At 52.8% G+C, this 25,094-nt stretch overlaps 6 protein-coding genes across 6 annotated transcripts; 3 read left to right on the plus strand and 3 right to left on the minus strand.

Annotated features, from left to right (window-relative positions):
• Nucleotides 1–1,126: 1,126 nt before the first annotated feature.
• Nucleotides 1,127–2,433, plus strand: J7T54_003281 (glyceraldehyde-3-phosphate dehydrogenase; the record flags this gene model as incomplete). Its single annotated transcript, XM_051506846.1, has 3 exons — nt 1,127–1,255; nt 1,487–2,171; nt 2,231–2,433. 3 exons carry the CDS (start codon nt 1,127–1,129, stop codon nt 2,431–2,433), a joined length of 1,017 nt encoding a protein of 338 aa, XP_051361969.1.
• Nucleotides 2,434–3,066: 633 nt separating this feature from the next.
• Nucleotides 3,067–5,394, minus strand: J7T54_003282 (uncharacterized protein; the record flags this gene model as incomplete). Its single annotated transcript, XM_051506847.1, has 2 exons — nt 3,067–4,768; nt 4,883–5,394. The coding sequence occupies 2 exons, from the start codon at nt 5,392–5,394 to the stop codon at nt 3,067–3,069; spliced, it is 2,214 nt and encodes a 737-aa protein (XP_051361970.1).
• Nucleotides 5,395–6,667: 1,273 nt separating this feature from the next.
• Nucleotides 6,668–9,533, plus strand: J7T54_003283 (Arginine--tRNA ligase; the record flags this gene model as incomplete). The annotated part of the gene is made up of 13 exons (XM_051506848.1): nt 6,668–7,285; nt 7,346–7,472; nt 7,525–7,586; nt 7,639–7,765; nt 7,815–8,053; nt 8,100–8,169; nt 8,218–8,259; nt 8,308–8,461; nt 8,515–8,572; nt 8,627–8,805; nt 8,857–8,922; nt 9,058–9,471; nt 9,527–9,533. The coding sequence occupies 13 exons, from the start codon at nt 6,668–6,670 to the stop codon at nt 9,531–9,533; spliced, it is 2,163 nt and encodes a 720-aa protein (XP_051361971.1).
• Nucleotides 9,534–9,839: 306 nt separating this feature from the next.
• On the minus strand, nt 9,840–10,813 carry J7T54_003284 (uncharacterized protein; the record flags this gene model as incomplete). Its single annotated transcript, XM_051506849.1, has 3 exons — nt 9,840–9,899; nt 9,950–10,245; nt 10,300–10,813. The coding sequence occupies 3 exons, from the start codon at nt 10,811–10,813 to the stop codon at nt 9,840–9,842; spliced, it is 870 nt and encodes a 289-aa protein (XP_051361972.1).
• Nucleotides 10,814–17,657: 6,844 nt separating this feature from the next.
• On the minus strand, nt 17,658–18,023 carry J7T54_003285 (uncharacterized protein; the record flags this gene model as incomplete). Its single annotated transcript, XM_051506850.1, has 1 exon — nt 17,658–18,023. One exon carries the CDS (start codon nt 18,021–18,023, stop codon nt 17,658–17,660), a length of 366 nt encoding a protein of 121 aa, XP_051361973.1.
• Nucleotides 18,024–19,009: 986 nt separating this feature from the next.
• J7T54_003286 (uncharacterized protein) lies at nt 19,010–19,834 on the plus strand (the record flags this gene model as incomplete). Its single annotated transcript, XM_051506851.1, has 3 exons — nt 19,010–19,137; nt 19,192–19,292; nt 19,368–19,834. The coding sequence occupies 3 exons, from the start codon at nt 19,010–19,012 to the stop codon at nt 19,832–19,834; spliced, it is 696 nt and encodes a 231-aa protein (XP_051361974.1).
• Nucleotides 19,835–25,094: the final 5,260 nt, after the last annotated feature.

The following is a 25,094-nucleotide window of genomic DNA, read 5'->3' on the forward strand; positions in this document are numbered from 1 at the left end:
TAAAATCCCGCGCGGGCCGATATAGGAAAGCTTTTTCTCCTGTAATCTCATCAAATGACAAAAACCAATGTCTTGTCGCCCGTAGCGCAGTGAGGGGCAGATCAAGAGAAATCAGAGGTAGAGAATGCATTTTGATTCCTCATTGAACTGACCTGGTGACAGAGGGCAGTATTGTCAATGAAGTGAGCGTCTTGTCCTCGACCATCAAGCAGCTACGTTAATTACAATTCCATTGCTTGTTGGTACCTTAATTAGCACAGAGCATCCGTGAGGCTTGGACTAGAGCTTGTTGAGCGCTGCGGTGCCACCGTATGAGGGGCGGGGATCAGGGACGGTGGGCTGGACCCCACCCGCGATGCAGCCTGGCAGAGCGCAGGACTTGTTGGTGCGTCCCGTCGATGAAGGCGGCGGAACTAAATAGATGTGAGTGATAACCGCCGTAGGGGCCCGGCTGCTTCTGCGGATGGTTGTTGGATGGGCGGATGGAAAGAGTTGGGGGTACGGAGTGCGGTCCGTCATTGTCGCCTGCTGGCGGGATGTGCTCTTTGGGAGCTCCGTCTGCCATTCGTCATAGCAATGCCATAAGAAGGCACCCGACCCTTCCAGCACTTATTACTTTCCTCTCCCTCCCTCCTCTCCTCTCCTTCCTTTTCCCTTTTCCTCCTCTTCATCCTCCATCTTCGATAAACTCCCATCCTCCCCAACAGCAATCTACATCACTCAGTAAGTCATTCAGCCTTCTTCCCTCCCGACTTGCGGTTGCCTCGAAGCATCAGCTGCTGCTGCTGCTGCTGCCGCTGCGTTGCTGTCAGGCAGCTCCAGCGAGCTGGGAGAGCTGCCCCTCCCCCTCATCGCGAGCGGCTCAAGCGCGCATCACGACTGTTCTCGAGCGAGGCTGTCCACGTCTTGGCTCTTCGAGACGAGAAAAGCAGACCATCAAGGCAGAGGGCTTCTTACTGAGCTTCCTCTGCGCTGATCACGCCAGTTCAGCTCCTGTTCTCGCTCTGGGGAGGCCTGGTTGCTGCGGCTGCTGGACAGCTAGCTCCCTCAACGCGCCAATCCCCCCTCCCCCCCACCATGCAGAAAAAAAAACACAGATAGCTGACCAGAGACCCTGCAGATCATAATGGCTCCCGTCAAGGTTGGCATCAACGGTTTCGGCCGCATCGGTCGCATCGTCTTCCGCAACGCCGTTGAGCACCAGGACATCGAGGTCGTCGCTGTCAACGACCCCTTCATTGAGACTCACTACGCTGTAAGTCGATCGGTCCGACTGTGCTGGGCGGCAGCACTAACACCAAGTCGCCCCCCTGCCCCTCCATGAGTTCTTGGGTTGCCCCTCCATGATATCATGCAACAACCCGCCGACACCGGGCCAGGCCGCTGATCAATTGGCATTACGACACACACCAAGATGGCAATCACGTCAACCGCTTCTCATGCCGCATGTTGCATCTGAGTTAAAAGCTGACACTCCTTTTTACAGGCGTACATGCTCAAGTATGACTCGTCTCACGGCGTCTTCAAGGGCGACATCGCCCAGGATGGCAACGACCTGAGCGTCAACGGCAAGAAGGTCAAGTTCTACACCGAGCGTGACCCTGCTGCCATCCCCTGGAAGGACACTGGCGCCGAGTACATCATTGAGTCCACCGGTGTCTTCACCACCACCGACAAGGCTGCTGCTCACTTGAAGGGCGGTGCCAAGAAGGTCATCATCTCCGCCCCTTCGGCTGATGCTCCCATGTACGTGATGGGTGTCAACGAGAAGACCTACGACGGCAAGGCCGATGTCATCTCCAACGCCTCTTGCACCACCAACTGCTTGGCCCCTCTCGCCAAGGTCATCCACGACAAGTTTGGCATCGTCGAGGGTCTCATGACCACCGTCCACTCCTATACCGCCACTCAGAAGACCGTCGACGGTCCCTCCTCCAAGGACTGGCGTGGTGGCCGTGGTGCTGCTCAGAACATCATCCCCAGCAGCACTGGTGCCGCCAAGGCTGTCGGCAAGGTCATCCCCGACCTCAACGGCAAGCTCACCGGCATGTCTATGCGTGTGCCCACCGCCAACGTCTCCGTTGTCGACTTGACTGTCCGCCTCGAGAAGGGCGCCAGCTACGACCAGATCAAGGCCGCTCTCAAGGAGGCTTCCGAGGGCCACCTCAAGGGTAAGCGACAGCTCTCTGCCATCAAAACCCTTTGACCACATGACTAATCCATCTCACAGGCATCCTCGCCTACACCGAGGACGATGTTGTCTCCAGCGACATGAACGGCAACACTGCCTCCTCCATCGTCGACGCCAAGGCCGGTATCTCCCTTAACGACAACTTCGTCAAGCTCGTCTCCTGGTACGACAACGAGTGGGGCTACTCCCGCCGTGTCCTCGACCTTGTCTCCCACGTTGCCAAGGTCGACGCTGGCAAATAAATGCTGGCCTACTCCCTTACCTCTACGCAAGACTATGAACGGCATGACGATGACTGTCGTTTCTAATGACCTACCAAATTAGTAAAATTGATACTGGGAAAATCGATGCGACATCTGTAGCCAAACTTTGGGTGGACAGATGGGACTCCTATGAACATGCATATTTCCTCCAGATAAAAAAAATTCCCATCGATCGTGCACGAGTCAAAGCGAGCCAGGAGCCATCATGTCATTGATTGCGTTTCATTCATGCCAGAGTTTCATTGACGAGGGGGTGCCACAAGAAGGTATTTCCTACCTACTGATAAGAGCGAGTCCACGCTCGTCAACCTCCGTAAACTACTAAAACTCCGGTGCCAATGCCAAGTCGGTGATCGTCCTTTTCCCGAACGAGCCACCACCTCCAGAGCCGCCGATCAAGCCAAAGAAACGCAAAACACAACGCCGTGTGATATCCCCTCCCTGGGAAATACGAACAAAAAGATGGGGTATATTGCGAACAAGACGATCGCTAACAAGTCTGAGAAAAGAAAAGCATGGTACACACCAAGCAAGCAAACGATCCATCCGCCGCAAAATGACCATGCGTGCCCCGCTCTTTGGTGATTCAGCCTAGCCTGCTTTGAGGCGTCGTCAAGTGGTGGTCGACTTGGCCGTCGTGGAGCCTGTCAAGCTGAGCTCCGCCGTCCAGTCCACGTTCTCTTCGGCGCACCACGCACGCAGGACTTGGAGCGTCGCCTCCACGGCATCGTCCACCTGCGGCCACATGTGCGACTCGCGGAGGCGGAGCAGAGGGTTCTTGATCGACGAGACGACATCGCGGTAGTTGGCGCGGATCTTGAACTGGCTTCGCGTGTGCTGGAAGAGCCTGGCCATGTCGACGCTCTTCTCGTCGCGCGTGGTGTAGGACTCGGTCAGTTTTTCCGTAGCCACGGCTTGCAAGAGCAGAGAAATTGCGTAGACCGGCCCTAGTGAGCGTCTCGAACTGCCGCGGCGGATGTGGTGCTGGATCACCTCGATGAGCGGCAGGCAGGATTGCCACCCTGTCCCGTCGCACGGCTTGTGGTTCAACGCCGCCAGCTGATCCTGCACCTGAAAGCTCAGCATGAAGGCGCATATGCTCTCGAGCATGAGGGCAAACGCGCGCTTGTGCATGCGCTCCTGCTTCGAAACGCTGCCATTGACGGTGCTGGAATCGTTGCCCGGACGGAGCATTGGGTCGGCCTTGTGCTTGATGGTCCTCCCGATTTTCTGATATTCAACTTCCTTGGCTTTCAAGGCCTGTGTTTTTGACTTGTTCACGTCGGAGGAGCGCTCCGCGCTGTCCGGCAACGATGGAGTCGCAACAAAGTCGGCCGGTGTAGGGGCTAGCGAATTGCTGGAGCTCACCCGAGACATTGTTGTGGATTTCTTAGAAGGCGTCGAGGGCTCGGGGGGCTTGAAAACCATGTCCGAAGTCCGAGGTCGTTTCGCTGCTGGACTTGGTGGCTCAGGGTTCAGGTTGCTGGCCGGGTACTTCTCAGACGTTCGCACGGGCTTCGCAACACCTTTCCGCGCGACACTGCTCTGCATAACCTTGGCAAATCGGTCCCTCAGTTTCGATGGTACCTTCAAGCGCACTACCAGACTCCTTCGGGTGCGTCCGCTCTTGTCTGTACAAGTCTCGGCCGGCGCCTTCGACTGACTCGCGCCGTCTCTATCCTTCGCCTTCGTTTCAGTCGATATCACGTCCGCTTTGGATTTGGAGCCCTGCTGCCTGCGCTCTAATGCCTCCTCGACCACCGCCGGAAGTGTTGGCGATAGCAGTGATGGGATGCGAGGAGGGGATTTGAGTCGCTTAGTTGCGGGTCGCGGCTCCGGCTTTGGAGGTAGCTCTGTTCTAGGGTCGGGACCATCATCGCGGCGTCGCTTCTCAGGCTTGCTCTGCTCCTGCTCCATGCCCACTCGCAGGGGTGATAGGAGAGGTGGCACAACCTTAGGTTTCGTTTCTCCCCTGCTCGACAAAGTCCCTGCGCCGTGATGTCCCTTTTCTGCAGAGGGGTTCTTGACACCATTGATGGAGGCAGTTCGGGGCCGGCCCGCAGGCGATGCTGGTCGATTCGTGCCTGGTAACGCATTGCCTGTGGAGCTGCGCCCGTTACCCAACAATGACGAGCTCCTCTCTCTTTGGGCTTGATCGCGGGACGGTGCCGACTCGACTGGCTTCCGCCGCATTGGCTCTTCGCGCGACGCTGGCGGCCTTGAGTCGGTAGGCTGTCTGATATCTTCGCGGCTAGTCTCGTTGGTGGTCGGTTTGGGTCGCTTGGGCGGGCGCGCCTCATCTAGATCTGCAGGTCTTTTTCTATCGTGTAGTATACTATTGGGATGTAATGGCGGGGGCGGTTTAGGCGGCAGACTACAGTAAGGTTCTGATTAGCATTGCGACAGGGAATGCCACTTGCCAACTTACCTCATGTCTACCTCGATCTTCTCTGGCAGACCCTTGGGCTTAACCTTGCCCAGGCCCTCCACCGAGGAAACAGGCGGGATTGGCTTCATAGTCTCTGGTCTCCGGACGCTGTCCGACGGCTTAACGTCCATACGCGGCCCGGGAAGCCGATCTGCTTTTGGGGTTGAATGCGGCGATGAATTGGCGCTCGCCTTCTTGTTCTGGTAGTCACTCAAAGACAGCGTCTTCTTGGGGCCCCCGGGGCGCGCCAATGTGCTGATTTCTTTGACCACGGGCTTTGGTGGTTCTTCCCTGAACTCGTGGTAACTGCGCGGCATGAGGATGCCTCGATCACCATGGCTGACCAAGGTCATGTACTGACAGTGCCGTATCCGTTGTTCTTCGAAACCATGCGCTCTGCTGTCTTCAGGGAAGTAGGGTGCCCTGTAATCGAGGGATGTTGTCAACTGATGAGGTCTGTCTGGTAAGGTCTGGCGGGAGAGCTGCCTAATTGTCGCGGCCGCGGCCTCCATGCTGGTGTCTGATGGTGGGCATGCCGCAAGAAGACAGGCAGTGCTAATTACTGGAGGATAGTCGGGTTTTCCGTTGGGCGCAAGGTCGCGATCTTGGAGGGCTTATTTTTCGCGTCTGGTGTCGAGGTCGAGGTGCTTGTCTTGGTGCGAGCGCGACGGTTGGTACAAGGTCTGCTTGGGTAAGCCCTGTTCGATACACTTCGTTTGGGGTGAGTGCTGACTGAGAGACCGTGTCGAATGGCAGAAGTGAAGACGAGAATGGGCGCGTGCGAAACGATCGGGTGGTGCTTGGCGGATGATGCGACAATGGAAGAGACAATGAAGCGGCGCGACGAATATAGACAAGACCCAGTCAGCCGGATCCAGACTGCGATTGCAACAAAACCGCGACTGGGGCGAAATGAATGTCGGAACTGCTGATGCTTCGGTCCGCCGCAGTCGGGAAGGGAATAGTCAAGTCGGATAGGTATTCGTGATCCGTGGTTGAGCGAACAGTGGAGATGATATGATGGTGGAGTTGACTGGAGGTGATCAGGATGACTGGTTACCTAACTTGCCTTACCGTCAGGTGCGGGCATCGCCGGGCGCTGTTACTGGTAAGGCAAGGCAAAGCTGTGGCTGATGAGAATCGACAGTCTGGAGGTCTAGTCTAGGAAAGGTAATTTGTGGATCTACGGACACACACTGCGCCTGCGCAAACGCTGTGGGATCGCCGGTTTGCAATACCCTGTACTCTTCTCGAAGACCGTGCGTCTCTGAGATATGTCGGTGACAAGAAAGCTCATGACAGTTCTTGGAGTGACAATGTAAGAATTAATTGGTTTACTTTGGTGTCGAGCTCTGATGGCTACACCGTGAAGAGATGTCGTTTTTGCAAATGACAGTCCGTGAACATAACCACGGTAGACCAAGGTTAACTTTGGTACACGCACATTGAGCTTCAAAACACCACGCGCCACAGGTTGTAGTAGCCATAGGGCAACACAGCGTGAGGCTTATGCTTATTCTTGCTCAACAAGACAATTGAGTTTGAACAGCGACACATTTTATGCCGTGAGTGCACTATATCTGTAGGTTAGGTGATATTGTTCCCTGCACGTGATCGTTCTGCGATTGAAACATTAGAACCAGACCAGACCTTGGGCTCATCTCCAAGTCTTGCTATGACAGCGTCAGATGGTGCAGGTGAGTGAGTCACTGCGCGAGGCTCTGCCCAATCGACAACACCGACGCCGCTCTGTTCCCCCATGGACTATAATTCCACGACACGTCAATGAGCTCTCACGTAGCTCCATTCTTGCTCGCCGCGTCTTCTTCTTCTTCTGCCCCTGTTGCAGCCTCTTTCCGCTACCCGTTTATCACCCTCGGCCCACTCTTTCTGCGCACCGCGTCGCGTCTGGCGCTGGTCCGGAACTGGCAATTGCATCCCTGCAAAAAATCCGCCATCCAGGGTCTCCGTCACTTTGGCTCTACCAATTCTGCCCCTCCAAATTCATCGGCTGCCCCTCCGTTCATCAACAACGTCAAAGTCAGAGTCACAAACCGCATTCTCAAAGCACCAACCTCTCGACTGATTCATACCACCCCGGACGCCTTCGCCATGGCTGAGACTGGGGCCATCGACACGCTGGCGAGCCAGGTCGGCAGCATTTCTCTGTCAGACGCTGCTGTCACCTACCCCAAGGCGCATCCTCACACCAACCCTCTCGATCTCTGGAGAATCCACATTGCCGACACTCTTTCCAAGATCTCGGGAGTCGAAAAGTCCATCATCTTCCCGGTGATTGCGTGGACCCAGTCGCTGGACAAGGGCGACTTCATCATTGCTGTGCCTGCTCTGCGCATCAAGGGAGCAAAGCCAGATGCCCTGGCAGCCGAGTGGGCTGACAAGGTCCGTTGAAGTATTGCTTCTCGAGTACGCAAGAGAGAAAGCTGACAGAATGAATCCCAGTGGCCTGAGGATGATCCTCTCGTCAAGAAGCCCGAGCCTAGCAAGAGCTTCCTCTCTTTCTACATCAAGGGCACCCCGGCGACGCAAGCTGTTTTGAAAGTGATTCGCGAACAGGGAGCTGACTACGGTACGGAGCTCTCCGCACGCAATTCAGAGTCCGGGGCTAATAAGTTGCGTAGGCAAGGCTGCTTTTGATGGCCTGCGAGATCCCCAAGATCCTTCCAAGGGTCGCAAGAAGATAGTATGTGCATTGATCCAGTAGTGCACAGAATACCATGCTGACACCACACCAGATTGTCGAGTTCTCTTCTCCCAACGTGGCGAAGCCGTTCCACGCTGGGCACCTGCGTTCCACCATCATCGGTGGCTTCCTGAGCAACCTATATGAGGCAGCCGGGTGGGATGTGAAGCGAATTAACTGTGAGGTCCCGGCCAGGGTGTCGACGATTTTCAAGCTAACGGAAAATAGATCTCGGTGATTGGGGTAAACAGTACGGACTTCTCGCTTTGGCGTACGAGAAATACGGAGATGATGCAGAGTTAAAGCGCGATCCTATCGATCATCTGTTCAAGCTATACGTCCGCATCAACGCCGAAATGTCAGCGGAGAAGGAGAATATTGAAGCAGAGAAAAAGGAGGGCAAGGATGTCGCCGAACTCGAGGCCACAAGTCTCGATGAGCAGGCACGTAGATATTTCAAGATGATGGTAAGAACTTGCAATGTCATTCCGAGAAAGGTACTGATTCCTCAAGGTGGACGGCGACGAAGCCGCCCTCTCCCAATGGAGGCACTTTCGCGATCTGTCTATCGACAAGTACAAACGTCAGCACAGTCTTCATTCCTTTGACGGCATCCGCTGACTTTGCGTAGAAACGTATGCTCGCCTCAACATTCGATTTGATGAGTACAGTGGTAAGTGTCGAGTATGCAGTGACGCGACGCTGTAGTTGACATTCTCAGGCGAAAGTCAGGTCACAGAAGAGGCCATGGCCAAGACTGGCGGTGAGATGACGGAACGTGGCATTAGTGAGAACGACAACGGCTCGGTCCTCGTTGACTTCACAAAGCACGTCAACGGCAAAGAGGGTAAGCAGCTCGGCAAGGCTGTCCTTCGGTAAGCTTCTCATGATACGCCCCGAGCCCACGGGCGCACTGACATTCGTCTAGGAAGAGGGACGGCACCGCTTTGTACCTGACCCGTGATGTCAGTGAGCTGAAGGGCCGCGTAAGTCCATTCTGTGCGCGGTTCGAACGAGCGCCCTGTTAATGTCTCTTGCAGCATGAAAAATACAGCTTTGACAGGATGTTGTACGTTGTCGCGTCTCAGCAAGAGCTCCACCTCAAGCAACTGTTCAAGATCACGGAGCTCCTCGGATACGAAGATATTAGGAAAAAATGCCAGCACATCTCCTTCGGCATGGTTCTCGGCATGAGCACACGAAAGGGAACTGTCAAATTGTGAGTACACGGCACTTTGTGTCGTCACCGGGCGCGACTGACTTTTTCTAGCTTGAACGATATTCTCCGTGATGTTGGCGATCATATGCACGAAGTCATGAAGCGCAACGAGGATAAGTACGCGCAAGTGGAAGAGCCAGAGAAGGTTGCCGATATCCTTGGTATTAGCAGTGTGATGGTGCAAGATATGACTGGAAAGAGGCAAGTTCTATGCATTCGCCCTCATGCAGCCACACTAATGCCATGTTCCAGGATCAATAACTACAACTTCAACATGGAAGCGATGACCTCCTTTGAAGGTGACACCGGCCCTTACCTGCAGTACGCCCACGCTCGCCTGTGCTCGATCCGCCGCAGGGCGGATCTTACTGATGCCGAGATTGCGTCGGCCGATCTCAGCCTCCTCACCGAGGAGCATGCAATCAACGTCGTTCGCTATCTGTCCCAGTGGCCCGATGTCTTCCAGAACACACTGAAGACCCTCGAGCCCACTACTGTCCTCACGTACCTGTTCCGCATGACACACGTCATCAGCAGCAGTTACGACCATCTTCAGGTTGTTGGCAGTGAGCCCGAGCTGAAGAAGGCCCGCATGGCTCTCTACGACGCGGCTAGGATCGTCTTGCACAATGCCATGTCGCTGCTGGGCCTGTCGCCGGTTGAACGGTAAGTTCTGGAAAGAATTCGCCGACATTCTAGCAGCGCTGACAAACACTCGCAGTATGTAAATATGTCAACACATTATATCGGAAGTAGCATAGAATATCCCAGAGGCTGTGTAACGCAAGATATAATCCCAGCTAGGGCGTCATCTATCTCGACCAAAAAAACAGAACGTCACAAATTGCAGCCTGCTGTTGACAATGAAGTGCCCAAACCCCTTTTTCGATCAAAACTGCGAGAGATGACCAGCTGCAATCTGGCTGTTATCGCTCAAAGATGGAGAACTCCTTTCACATCTGTGAGAACATTCCCTGGTATCGTGGTCTCGTATATCGTGCACATGTCTTCCCGCAAATCCTGTGTCAGTGTGGCTAGAGCCCGTTGAGCTCACGCTGTGCCTGGACGACATTTCCCTCCGTCACAAAATCGAGCTAAATCGGTCAGCTTCATTCGTCTCACACACCACTCTTGAAATATTTACCATGACCACATTTGGGTTCCTGCCATGATCCGCGACGCAACTCTCCGTCTGCTGGCGGATGTTCCCCACAGAGTTGGTATCGGCTGCGTGAAGTGGCGCTGGAACCTTAATGCCCGCAATGTCAATATTCAGATTATGATTCGCGAAAATCATGCGCTCGTCGACGGGTGTGTCGGCACTGGGGCGGTCGACGTCACAGTTGAAAAAGTTGTCTTTGGTCGGGCTGAATGGGGTCTCGACGTAGTGGTTGTATTGGGGAATAATGTACGGCACCTTGGCAAGGTTGGCGTTGTAGTCTTCTCTTGGTCAGCAGAGGCTTCATCAGTCTTCTCAGAGAGAGTGTGAGTTACCCATGAACACAATGAAGCGGTGCCCGGTATCGATCAGCTCCCCCAACGTAGGCCAGTTCCTGGGCCCAAGGTCGCTGCCTGGCTCAAACACCATGTCTCTGGCGCCCGCAGCCTCGAAAGCGGGCTGAAACTCTTCAATTAAGATATTGTCGTCCCCGTTCCCGATCAGCAGCGTCACCACCTCCTGCGGGTGACTGTCCAGCCATTTCTTGATGGACACCACAATCTCCGAGAAGGGCCCAACGTCAAGCAGCGCGCAGTCCGTGTGACATTGCCGGATCTCGCCGTCTTCGATGTGGACCTGCGTCGTGAAGTAGCGAATGCCCATGTCCATGCCTTGCTCGGGGTATTCGAACTGATTGTGCGCGGGAGAAAAGCCCACAAAGGCGGCGTTGTGAGAGGCGGCAAAGGTAATGTCGCTGTACTTGCGGGAGCAGAGCTGGGTGAAGCCATTGCAAGTATCTTGGGCAAAGGTTGAGGCTGCCAAACACAGTAGAAGGGCTGGAAAGATCATGGTAAGCTTGTTCCGAAGACGTTTCTTCTGGCGGCTATGCCACGTTGAGAAAGGAAGGGTGCAGGCTGGGATATATACCCCGGTGGAGGAGCCCGTGCCAATGCGGCGTGTTCGAGTTTTGAGTTACAACTTCATCGGCAGCTGACACTCATGGGCCAGCACCTGGTGTTTGACCTCGTTGGGCACAAGGAACGTGTTGCCACATGGGGAGACTGGTGCCACCACTCGAAAACACCCATGGGGTCGTTGTCGCCGTCGTAGAGGTACGAAATTGTCTGCACTGTCAGCTACCGTACATGTGCGCAAGGAACGTAGAACGTGCATGCACAGGGGATCTGGGGTGAAGCCGTCCTTCGGCACCTGCTCCCCGCCGTCGCACGGTTCCTCCGTTTCAGTTGTCCTCGTCTTGTGCTGCGCTTCGCGCCGCCGTCGCGGTCGCTCCTCTCACGCCCCTCTGCTTCCTTGAGCAGCTGTGCTGCAGGAGTCTGTCGAATGCCTTCCTAGGTCGTCCTCCTGGCCTCTTCTTGGCCTCGTAACTTAGTAATTAATATCTGGCATCTATTCTATGCGATATGGCGTGCGCTAAACGGGGTGACGCTGTGCCCCTTGTCCACTCCACGTCGCACTCCTGGGCTGTCTGGTTGTGCACCAGTTCCATGTATGACCGAAGCATACGTGTAGGGCTACCGCTTGTTGTGACTTTGGCGGCAGAAGCATCCCAGAAAAATAATTCGAGACTGCACAAGAATTCCCATTCCAGTACTAGGATTCTGATTCTTCCGTGAGCAATCTGCCCCTTACCTTCCTCTTTGTCGTCACAAAGAGTCAGCCGGACTACCAAGTCGTCCCAAAGAGGGCCTGAGCCCATGGTATCACGCCTATATTAGCTGCTCAGCGGTCAAATTTTCTCGCAAGGACAATGAATGTAGAAAAGCATGCGAGCTCCTTTCTCGGCAGCACTCATAGTGTATTGGCGGTCTACGTTGATATATCAGACACCTCGAGTTGCGCTGCATGCATATCCGTGTATTGGTGTGTAATCTGTGATTCTGAAATTTCTGCACAATGACTGACGTTGGAAATTTCTGCAGTTCCCAAATTTCGAATGATGCGGCTGACTGATTTCCGCACAGCTACAGGTGCCTCCTTGACTTCTATCGGATACACGAGGTACCTTACTATTCTGCCACCAGCTGGTGAATGAGTGGCTGGACTATTTTGTCATCTCAGGCTCCTTTATTAGGGGGTGAGTGTGCCGAAAGCAACCATACCATGTAGCGGTGATTTCCGAAAGTGCAACTCTGCGACACGGATTCTGACGCGTCAGCGGCATCATTTTACCAACTCATTCTGTGATGTTCCATACTTGTTGGGCTGGTGAAACGTTTTCTGAGTATCCGGATGGCCTCAGTTGCCTGTCGTCCAGTTCGCCCACAAGAGATAGAAGACCATTAAGTGTCGAGACTCGCAGCTACTAAATAGAAATTGCTATGATACAAGGCCAGCGCCGCAGACACAATGAGTCGGAGGAGCGAGGTTAGGATCTTGTGATGTGCTGGTTGTGCTGGTTGTGCTGTCGCTGCCGTTATGCAGTCGGGGAGCTACTGGAGCTGGACTAGACTGATCTCTGAGGGGCTCCAAGGACCGTAGGGCCTCGTTTCCGGTTGAAAAACCGTGCAATACGGTTCTCTGACCTTCGTGAGCAGTCTCGAAGCTATCTGCTCTCGACTGAGGAATGCTTTGAAATGTCTGTTTTTCGTCCTCGTTGCACGTTCACCAACGTGTCAAGGGCCTATACTGAGGATTCCAGCTCCGAAACTATGGGCTGAGGATGGCTGGCGGCATCTCTCCCCGACCCCTGCTGCCCCGCTGATCCAGCCGTCCGCCTGATGAAAACCTTGCTGCGACGCACCACTGACAAGCAGCGATTCAACGTCACTCGTAAATTTGCATGGATATGATTCGATGTGCAGGGCGCTTGTTGAATTCCATGTAGATCGTTTACCTATTTGCCTTGGGCGCGCATGGTTCAGTCTGCAGCTCTTAGATGGGATCAACATGGGACCAAGATGGGATCGCGATACAGCCCACGCATGTACTTGGTGAACCTGTTCGGTTTCACTCTACCCAGTGCATCCATGCCGGGGGATGAGGTACAGAGATAGCCGTGAGAATGTGCCTGACCCTTTTTGACCGCCACACAGACGCACCTCCGAGCCAGGCGGGCCGTGGCCGTCGCTCAGATTGTTGGTTGACTTTGTCTTTTTGGGCCGTTCGCGCTCCCATGCCCGCCCACTCGTAAGGCATTTTGTTCGCCTGCGCCTCACAGCCCCTTTCTGCTACATAAATGGTCTGAAAATAGTTTTCTGCTCACTTCAGTCCGAATCTTCAGCCACTTCAACCCTCGAGCAACCTTTGCTGCCCTCATATTTAGGCCTTACTGGCCCCATGTCTTGATCTTTGGCCCACGACCTCCAAAGCCGATACTCTTGCATAATGTCGAACGAAAACCTTCTAGGCTCTTTAGCACAGCCAGAATTCCGCGTGGCGCCCATGGAACAATCCATACAGTCCATGTTAAGCAGGAATCCAGAGTGGCAGCGTCTCATTGGCCAAGAATCACACTTGAAAGACCGGGAAAGAATGCTCGAGGAACAGATCGTCAGACAACTGAAACCGTCAAACAGGCAGGGAAGAAGCTGCAATTCGGTCGTCACTCGAACCGAAGAACTCTGGGACATCGACGCTCAGCTATCAGAGAACACAGAGAGAAAACAGGCCTTCTTTAAGCGGCTGATGAATAACTTTATCTCTTATTCAGAGCATACCATCTCCGCCATCAATGAACTACAATCGGCCGTTCGTTCCACCAGGGAGCAGAGCGCCACCCCGCACTCTTCCGCTGAGCGAGACGCAGATGATGCCCGTTCTCAGGATGGTACACATGCTGCACAGAACGTTTCCCCCCCAATTCCACTAGCTGCTGAAGAATTCGACGATAGGATCTATGAGGTGCCCGACGATGACAACGGCCCACAAGGTCCCACAACAGCTCAAAACACGGTGCAGCGCCGAGACGCAGAGCGAACCGGATCCGCGGACGGCGGCGCCAACAACGTGACAAGAGACCTGCCACGCACGACGCCGCGAGAAATTCCATTTCAGGAAATCTTCTCCAACGGTGTAGCACAGCATGGAATTGTCATACGAAGAGACGATCCGGGGAATTTTTATATCTTCTCGTGTCATCAAACTTGCAAGCCCAAGTGCATTGAGAAACAAACCTTTCTTCACAGAACCGGCAAAAACCTTTCCTCTGCCGTGCAATACCACGCCAAATCATCACCCCACGGAATTGCGGAGGGAGACTGGCCAGCAATTATCAGAGACTTTGGCCAAAGAGTCACCAACTGCACACTACAGGACGTCCGTGCCAACAACAAAGCCTTTGACCGCGCTTTGCTGTCTTGGCCTATTCGAAAAAACCGCGCAGCATCTCGAAAACGCCAGAAAGTGGCCAGCAGGAGGCGAGGAGCGCGAGCGCGGTCGATATGCCGAAGCCATTCGGAATCTACCATTAGGTCCAATCGTCAGCACAGCCTCCCGGCAGGACGATTTAACCGCGTTAGTAAGCGGAGACGAGCCATGCGCCAGATCATCGAAACCCCGAACCGCCATTGGGATCACGAGCCCCAGGTCAACATCTCTACGCCTCCACTGGCCAGTACCCCTTCCAGGTAAGCGTCTCGCTTCCCACGCCTAGTAATCCTTGCTGAGAGTAGCTTCCAGCTTGCATCAAGCTGCTGCAGACTAGATTTGTCTAAAAGAACATGTCAATTACCCGCTGGTTTGCTGGGGTGAATATTTGACTCATATGATGTATGCACTTCGGAGAGTAGTATGGTGGATGGATCTGCTGCAGGCGGGTGGGCTGTTGAATGCGATATTTCTTTGCTCCATTGAACCCCGAAGTGTCGACCTGATGGAGCCCAAGGCCTTGATTTCAAGTTTGCGATGCGAAAAGCCCCCAATCCAAGGTGTTCTCTCGTGTTATCGTGAGGAATGCATCAGGTGCAAAGTTGGTTGCCATGGTGTCCAATGTTCGCAAGTCTCAGTGCTGACTGCTCCGTGTCGGAAAAGGGGCCAAGTACCGTGGCAATGAAGTAAACATGGCCGGCAAACCGCCACACCACCAGCTTGCCAGCGTTAAGCTGCCGTCGGAAATCGTACAAAGCTCGCTACGGAATTGATTTATCCCTACACATATTCGTGCACGATGTTTCAACTAAGGAGCATTGAAACCATGGTAGTCAGGCGTAGGCCGTTCGTGTTCAAAGGCTCTTCTTGGGGAATATAGCGATAGCCAAAAGTGACGGGATTCAATTCCGGTGACGCGTCTTTCTGAATCTGCTGTAATTTTTCCAACCAAATTTTGGCAAGAATCATCGTACAAAAGTCCCAAATCACATGAAACAATGCACCAGAGCCAACATTCGACCGGCGGTCGGTATGCTTTTCACCCGAATGCCACCTCGACACGTCCACCCGGCTTCCACCCAACCCCTCCGGGAACGATTGCCGCCCCTGCCCCTCGTTCATTATTGATCCATGCCCACAGATGTATATTTATACCTATGCATTCCGGCGTGATCTGTCTATCAGCGATCTCCTCATATCCTCCTGCGCGGTTGGCTTTGATCATAGGAATGGAGCCCGTCCATATTGAACGTGGTAGACACATTGCGCGGCAAGACGAGCTTCGTTACAGCCGTGCTGATATACTTAAATCTTTTTGTGAGTCTAGAATCGAACACAGGCTACTACTTCTGTTTTCTAAGAACATACCGGCTATTGTATCTATATAACCTGGCGGAAACCTATCGCCCGGATCCCAGCACCTTGGTATTCGGAATAGACCTCTCTCGTCCTTATTTATCACTAGCTTAAGGGCAACAGAATATATTATGCTCACAGCCGGCGTGCAGTCACTCTCTGCTCATTAGCCGTCATTCACCATCCGCCATGCTTAGACGGTAACCGGCATTGTCGTCCGTGTCGGCCCTAATAAAGCCAGCACATCCGCGGTAGAGCTTTGTGAATACTATGATTCATATACTTCAGACAAAACGAGAAATTTATAGATCAAACACGGGCTGGAGTCACTACGCATCGAGTCCAGCGCTGAGGACCATTTCCGGAAGAAAAGCCTCAAGGCCATTGTCCAAGTATTAAGATCAGTTGAAAGGAGGACATGAGTATGTAGCAGCGGATTTAGATGCTTCAGGTCGGTCCAGTTCAACATACGCAAATTTGCATGGATGCACGTATCTGTGCAATGATGAACAAGCCCTCGATGATGGTCTCGACAACCTCGTTGGTCAAACAGACGTCACACTAACACCGGCCTTTGGCAATGTAACCCAATCCAGGCGCCCGCTGCCAAGGGATTTCCTGGTTCAGAGTTTGTGAATTGAACCTCCTCGATCGCCTCGTCGAAAGTGTCCAGCTAACTAGAGATAGTCGAGGACTCAAGCCGTCGGTGCACTTGCCAAGGATCTGGTATCCTGACTCAATGTCGGGCACGCCAAGTTACTCCCAGTCAATGTCGATGGCAAACTGGGCTAGTTTGGTCGCGAGACGATGCGCCAAACCTAGGTGGCTGGGTCGATGCTGAGGAAGCCCTGGTGCATATGTGTATGAAACAGACCCTGCCGCCCGACGTATCAACACCATGCTGTATATTTTGCTCACTCCGCCATCATCAGTCTACCTTGCTCGGCACAATGCCTTCCACATCCTCTCAATCCGAAGCTTCCTTCGATCCGATGGAATATTTCGCGGGCATCTCGTACTCCTAGGAGGAGCCCGTTCGTACCTTCCGAGACTAATCACTACACCTTCCTCGCCTAGATATACGTGGACGAGTCATGCATCGCTGAACTACCTCCTGGCGACTGGCCTTCCATCAACAAGGAGACATGGAGATACCGTGGCTTGGGCAAGGCCAATACCGTCGTTGAAATCCTGCGCCAATTACCATATTTCCAAGAATACAGCGGAAACTTCCTCGCAGCCGAGGCCGCGCCCTACATCACGTTTTGGAACTTTAATCTTGGTTGCCGGGGGTCGGAAATCGGAAGATGAAGGAGAGTCAATTAAGACATACCGCGAGGATCCCCAGTTCGAGGACGCTATATCTGCGCAGGTTGTCGGCTTCACCTCCGGAGAGCACGATCTCTTAATATTGCTACCCGACACACAATTAGGCGTTGTGTACTGGACAGATCTGACAAGCTATCGCAAGGAGGAGTGAAAAGCGGCTGTTCGAGTCGTCCTTGCTGCCCGCGAGGAGGGCGAGCATGCAGACGACTGACTAGCAATACTTGCCCTATGATTTTCCTCAAATCGTCGCCTTCTATCGATGCTGAGAAGGGAGTGGTCCTAATTCCTGTCAGCCCAGAGAGACTTGTCGGGAGCTACTTCTTGAGGGCCTGACTTTGGGAAGCCAATGTTGGTGTTTCGAACCCCTTTCCCGCCTCTACAGCACCCCAATTATATGTGAAGCATCGGATGTTTTTTAATTTAGTTCTTGTCGACCTCGGAGCCAAAGAGAAGAAACATATTGGAAATGAGCCTATTGGCACACAGATACTCCGATGCGTGGTCGCAATATGCAGGCTGAATCAGCCTGGAAATCAGCCTGGACACACAGCCTAAGACGCTCGCATTCGAACTTGGAAGCCTGGCCGTAGATGAGGTGTAATGGAGCGACGCATCATCACGTGTCAAGGCCGAGATGAACTTCAACTTGAACCTGCGCCCCTAGCCCATGATCATACTTCATTCACGTCGCCATCGCCACACAATGGAGCCGGTCGGACTCACCGTTGGCATCATTGGTCTTCCAGGCTTGTTCACAGCGTGCCTGGACGCCATTGACAGGGCCAAAGCATATCGAAGCTTTGCGACTGACGCTGACGTTTTGGCTGCTCAGCTCAGCGCCCAGAGATTGCGCCTGGAGCAATGGGGCGAAGATGTTGGGCTTCACGGCAAAAATATTGACACCAAACATCACCCACGTCTTGGCCAGCAGCAAACTAGGGAGAATGTCTCGGAACTCCTTAGATTGCTCAATAACATTGTTGACTCTAACAGTGGCCCGGCCCCGGAACCATTTGGTAGAAGAAGTGCTACGCTGAAGGGCGGCCATATTAGTGAGCGTTGCGCTTCGAAGACGTCAAGGCTGGGCTAGGCTCTGGGAGGCAAAGGGGCGGCAACCGACCAGTGAAAGCTTCTAGGGGACTTGATGTGATGATCAACAAATCAGGAGAGAAGGAAGAAGATAAATTCTCTATCTGAAGAAGATACTGATACTATTAAAAGAGGAAGAACGCGATAGCGTGAAGATGCTGCATTCTGAGGGCAGCTTGTGGGCCGAATGGGCAGCCTGACCAATCAAGGCAGTGACTGGCCCGTCACATAACATAATGTTGCGACTTGCACTGCAGGAGTTCAGTGCTCCAGTGGTGGCGCGGTCGCAACGAATGCCGCTAGCGCCAAGACTCGATGCTCGTGGTCTAGTGACTTCAGTAACGCACTATCTTCCTTACTAGACATCCCCTGCTGCGTGCTAAGCTCTAGCTGGCTTAGACTCAATTAGAAATGTAGCAGACTGGAACCTTCGGGGGGCGCCGACAGCCTAGATTTTGGATCTCCCATGCTTTTCAGGCCTGGAGCCGAGTGCCAAGAGCCCAAGACAAGGGCCAGGCTCATTCTCTCCAGACGCCAACCACCGGGCTGAAAGTAGTCACTCACGCCACTGGTCCTACCGCCCACCATCTCCCCACCATGGCACCATCTGCCTTCGTTCTGAGCTGAAAGTGAATTCTCCACAACGACTATTTACGGTGTGGTCCCGTGGACAACAAAGCAGCACCGTATGTCTCATGAAATATTTATACGCTACGTATCGCCCTACCATGGCGAGGTTATTCCACCAGACCCTTCCCCTCGGTTAACACACGCCTGAACGACTTGGTGACCGAGCCGCCGCGTCGAAGCTTCACCACAATCTCTTTCTCATCAAACTTCGCAACCTAACCGGTTGTGTGAACAGCAGTTGTGTTGCAAGGAGAGACGAGGATGCAAGAAGACAAACACTTTAGGCCGACGCTTCATCTACTTGCCCTGCCAATCATGTCCAACAAGGCTTTTGTCACCCTGCTCCTCGGGCTCACCGCGCTGCCCACCATCCTCGCATGCACGAAGGCCACTGCCGAGGACTACGACACGTATGTGCGCCAGTACCCAGCCGGCCAAGACGGGTCAGTCTATTCGGATGATTCCAGCTATAATGGAGAAGACTCTTATTACGACAGCCCTTCCGACGATATCTCCTACCCCTGGATAGACGAAATAGGCCCGGGAGCCGTCGATGACGTGGCTTTTCGTAGGAAACGCCAGTCTAATAGCTTCTCTTGTAAGTCTTACCCTGCGTATCATCCCCGATCCCCTCTCTTTATTATATATGTGGTTTCTAAGGATATAACGACAGGCTCCTCGAGCGAGGTCTGCCTCTATGCGGACAACTTCCGCGCACTCCTCTGCTACGACCAGGCAAAGTCGACCGTTGAATACGAGACGGGTCTTATGCTGGATCTCGGCTCTGGCGATATTATCACTGCCGACGGTGAGGAGGGCAACCTGTTTGATGGGCCGTGCCCGGGGCCTAACTTTAATGAGGCCGAGACCGGGGATGGCTGCTTCATGGTGAGCGTGTCCTCCGCCTCGGGCTCCGCCTCGGACGACAACGACAGCGAGGACAACAGCGAGGACAACAGCGAGGACAACAGCGAGGACAACAGCACGAATGAAGAGTCGGCGACCGACGAAGACGAGGCCAACGACATCGATAGCAATGGTAATGGAGGCAACGGAGAGAGCGCGGTGGCTGCCATGAGCAGCAGCTTCCATCATATGCTAGCGGTTGTGTTGGCCGCAACTGCCATGGGCATGTGGTAATGCCCTGTTTGGTGTTGGATGAGAAGGAGTTGCTGCGTGACAAGATTCACTGCTACTTGGGAAACGCAAGAGGTTTAGGGAGCGATATCTAGATTCATGGACGTGACGCGAATCGTACAATTGTAGGAGACGGTTGATGGTAATGCTCAAGTGTCCATGTGTAATCGTCGGACACAGAACCAAGAATTGCGATCATGTCTCTCGGGTGGCAAAGCATCGGCGTGGAGTGTGTTCACAACTTCGCGTCAACGCAAAGAGACTGCATGTGGGTTGGTGCGCTCGGACTTAAATGTACCCGAGCCGTTGAATCTGTCCACGTGGATAGAGATGCGCAGAAAGGCCGCGTTTTAAGGTAATTACACCGTATACTAACATAACCCCTTATTTCCAGGAGGCGAGTATCCTTTTTTATGTCAAGCTCCTGCTAGTCTCAAAACGACTATCGCGTCCCCTAACAGATATGTTTTCGCTTCTGCTATTCACGCTATAGCCACGACTTGAACAAGCTCTAGGCTACTGTAGATATCGCCTTCCTCGTTCAACCCATTGTTAACCTATTCTATAATGTGTGGGAGTTTGGGGTGGCCCTGGGAATTTCTTATTTTATTTATTTTTATTTTATTTATTCTTTTTCATGTTTCAGTATGCGCACATGGCTATCAGTCGTTCACAGTCATCGTGTCATAGTTCTTTGTAAGGAGCCTTACGCTCCATTACCTTAGTCAATCAACATTTTCCCTCTTTACTTGAATTCTATCACTTTTATACTTTGACCTACATCCACAACCTAAGCTACAGGCCTGGCGCCCCTGCAGAACCGTCGGATTCGCCACACCCCTCAAATCGATCTCGAGAACGTAGACGCGCTGCGTTGTTGTGTTCGTGATGCCGCGGCGGCAACCTTCGTGATAACCTCCACGCCCGACGATGCGGTTGTCGTTGGCAACCAAGGTTACACAAGGCAGCCACGCCCGTCGGCGTCACCTATCTTCATACCCGGTAGTCAGCCTAGCGGCTCTGATCGGTTCCTGCTGCGTTGTCGTTCCCCCCAACACAATAGTATAACTTCTCTTATTATAATATTCCGAGTCCGTGTTTATCTCGCGCGTGTTATATATAGATATACATCATATATAGTGAGGCACGCAGGGACACTAGTCACGGGCGGAGTATGGAACAGAAAGGACCCATATACTTACATATCCATATTAAGATCTTAGTGGTTTTGATTAAATTATCCTACATGGGGACACTTATCACTCTAAGACATAGTGACCGGACTCGGAGATAAAATAGGAGGAAAGGCGGCCGCGGAGGTCAACAACAGGGGCGCGCGCGACGTGGCTTGCACTACGGTAGACCCTTGGTATTGGAGGCTTGCACTCTAGACTGGAGTCCAGTGCTCCAGGACTGACCGGTGGTGGCGCGGGCGCATCTAATACCGCTAGTGCCAAGACTCGCCGCCGTATGGTCTAGTAACTTCAGCGACACGCTAATTACCACTAGGCGTGCCCTGCTGCCCGCTAGTAGCCTCAGACTCAAATAGCAATGTAGCAGACTGGAACCTTCCGGGGACGCCGATAGCCAAGACATTGGTCATCTTCCATGCTTTTCAGGCCAAAAGCAAGATACCCAGGGCCCAGGCTCATTCTCTGATACACTTTGGAGGTTGTGTGGCCATTCAACCAAGATGCATCTACGCTGTGTGTGGGTGTCACGTGCTGGTCACGTACACGCACAGGTACGATAGCGATAAGATAGCATTAATAACGCCGCAGCCAATCAGGCTGCGCGCACACGATCCGAGGAGCAGCCGCGCCATGCCTATTTAGGCTGGCCGACTGGCTGCCTAAGGACGTTTGAATTGATCATCCTTTTCCACCTGTTTGATCTGCCTTTAGTGCATCATTCTCTCTATTAGTATCTATCTACCTTCGGTCTAAGATAAAAGTAGATTCTCTAGAACGACTAAAAATAATATATTGTGTTGGAGGGAGTAGTAACGCAGCAGGAACGATCAGAGCCGCTAGCCTCTGCCTACCCGATAGGTGGAAGGCTGCTGCCTGCGGCTGCTGCTGCCGCAGGCAGCAACAACACAACAACGCAGAGCATCTACGCTCTAGAGATTGATGGAAGAAGCGAGACTCGTCGGGTCTGCAGGGGCGCCACTGCCCGTAGCTAAGTATTGTGTGCAATGAAAATAATACAGGTAACGTACTCGTAGTTTGAGTAAGGAAAAGCAAGGTTGATTGACTAAGGAGAGGAAGCGTAAGGCTTCTTATAAAGAACTACGGCGCGGTGACTGTGAACGACTGATAGCTATCTGCGCAAACTGAAAAAGCCAAAAATTCCAGGTGCAGCCTCAAACTCCCACATGTTGTTCACAGATAATAAAATCTATTGATGCACTTTGGAGGTTGTCTGGCCATTCAACCGAAATGCATCCGCGCTGTGTGTGGGTGTCACGTGCTGATCACGTAAGCACACAGGTACGATAGCGATAAGATAGCATTGATAACACCACAGCCAATCGGGCTGCGCGCACACGACCCGAGGAGCAGCCGCGCCATGCCTATTTAGGCTGACCGACTGGCTTGACCAAGGACGTTTGAATTGATCATCCCTTTTCCACCTGTTTGATCTGCCCTTAGTGCATCATCTATTAACGAAAATAATATATTTCTTGTGAAATGTTTATATACTATGTTTCGCCTTATTATAGCGAAAATAACCTACTAAATCCCTTCCCCTAGGTTAACACGCGCCTGAAAGACTTGGTAACCACAACTTCAATTATTTACTTTCGCAGCACTTCCTCTAATAATGCCATACCTTGGTCACTGAACTAGCGCGACAAAACGGGAATCATTGAGACAAATCAATGGTCATTTCTCTCCAGTTGTGCTCAAGGAGTTCAAATCCTCAAAACTCACCGGCGTGATATGGCTGCAGGCCAAAGGTTCACTGCAGCGGGCTTGGTCTGGACTCCCGAGTCTTGCGAGCTAATATGGTGCATGACCCTAGACATTCAGCTTGAACAAGGCTGAGGCTGCACCCCCGGTTCAAATATTGTGTGGGGGCCACACCAGAGAGACGATCACCGCTACTTCTTAAGTTCGAGGCAGCAATATTTGATGCTTTTGGCACAACCGTTGGTGGTAGTCGCTCTGACAGGCAGTGACTAACTCGCCCACTTTTGATCCACATTCTCGCAGTGCGAGAACTTGACCCTGATCGATCCCTCGGATATCTTGCTGTGTTTATTGACAATGTCTGGGGCCGAGATTCCCCTTGCCATCACCGGAAGCGCTCTCAGTGGTATCGTTGCCACGTTTCGGCTAGTCCAACTCAGCATCGCCATTTCAGAAGCCCCCGTAGCGGCTCAGACTTTCGTCCGACTTGTTCAGCGTGTTGAGAAAGATTTGGAGCATGCTTTGAGCTGTAGGATCGATTGTGACGCTGTGCTCGACAACTCACCCCCTTCTTACGAAGAGTGGATAGCTGACACCATCAACGACACATTGGCAGCGCTCGATGATGTTGGGAAGATGCTTCTTCGAGAAAGTAAAAAGCATTCAAAGAACACCTCAACTCCTGCAACCTCCAAAGACACGACCCCTCGCCATAGCTACACGGAAGCTTCTTGGGATTCTCTTGGCGAACGATTTATGTTCGTACTGCGAGACCATGAGCAGCTGAAGGACCAGGAAAGAGCTCTGCGCTACTCGCACGCTACTCTTCTCACTGCTATAAGCGGGATGCACACAATGATCTTCCGGGGAAATGAAGCGACATTCGGCCCCGGAAGAATCACGAGAGCCGCCAGCAGACCCAGGTACTCGACGAGCCAGAGGCCTTCAGCCAAGAGCGCGAACTCTCCACACGGCGACGCAGCTCCTCCTTACTCTATCAAAGACCCACTCAGTGTAGGTACTGGGGCAGTTGGAGTTCAAACTGGTAAGTGTTTCCAAAAAGGGCCGGACCACAAACTGATGGTAGGCTGTTGTTAAGCACAAATCAATCTCGCCAGACTCCAGAGCCTACGGCGCAACAAGTCAACAAGATAGAGTTTTGAAGGTTCCTAGTATGGTACAACTGCGCTGGCTTTCAAACCAAGTACGATATTTTGGGCTGCTCAAATATCTGTTTGGACTGTCTGGCTGCTAATGGGGCTGGAAGGCGTGCTGAGCTTCACACACAACAAATCTACACTTCCGCTATCCACCGAAGTCAATGAATACATTCAAGGTGCTCAGCAGGTCCAGCTTGGGTTTCGACACATCATGATCATCAAGACATTGGTTGGGGAAAAATTGCAACCATGAACTAGATAGCGAAGCGCAAGAAATATGAATTTTATTACGAAGAACTAGTAACGATGAACCAATCTAACTGGAAAAAGGACTCCGTTCCAGTGCCCATGTCAGTGTCGAAAATTGACACCCAACGCTTCAGTGATCTTGAACTGAACACCATGTGCTTCGAAGACTTTCAAGCCCATCAGCGCTGGCATCTCAGGTCACACCAGCCCTTCCAGGAAGTTTCGCTATTCCAGGTAGACATCCGTCAGCTGTCTTATCGGCTTATTCCTTTGACCAAGGAATTGGACGCCTGGAAAGACTACCAAGTGTCTGTTCGGATGTGGCGTCGCTGGCGTCCAGACCGGAGACCACTCCTCCGGGATCGTGAACAAGGCCAACCCCAAGCGCGCAGCTTGTATACAGAGATCGTGCAAAACCTTCGCAAAACCTTCCGGCGAAGAAGGGCGAAGGGGAGCCAGGCTCAAGGTCATCTCCTCGACCACGAGGCGAGCTTGTTCTTTGAGTAAGTCTCTGGGCATGTAGGCGCCTGTGATTTGTTTCCATGTCTGGATGAGCTCTTGGCGATCACTTTCGTTACCTGTTTTATAATTCTGTTAGTCTGGTAGACAGGATTTGGAAGTTTCTTGCACAATTACCGATGCTTTGAGACCTCGCCCGTCCGACTTGGGCGGAGCCTGTTCTGAGACTTCGGTAGACGGAAATCAGAGCAGGAGGCAGCAGAGGCGTCAGGGCCTCCGCCCTAGGATCAATTCGATCGAATATGAGCTGAGCGATGAGTGCTCTAATGGCGGAGCATCGTTTGTATGACTTGCGGCTTGACAGACCATCGACCAAGGTGGAGACATGGGGGTTTGATCCAACAAGCGTCTCAATGAGAACTTTGTGTTCGTCTTCGAGGGCATACATAGTATCAAAGAAGTTGTCAACACAGTTCTTTA

The sequence above is a fragment of the Emericellopsis cladophorae genome, assembly GCF_022114955.1.
Source record: "Emericellopsis cladophorae strain MUM 19.33 chromosome Unknown NODE_25_length_288687_cov_117_495977, whole genome shotgun sequence".
In the NCBI taxonomy this organism is placed as follows: Eukaryota; Fungi; Ascomycota; class Sordariomycetes; order Hypocreales; family Bionectriaceae; genus Emericellopsis; species Emericellopsis cladophorae.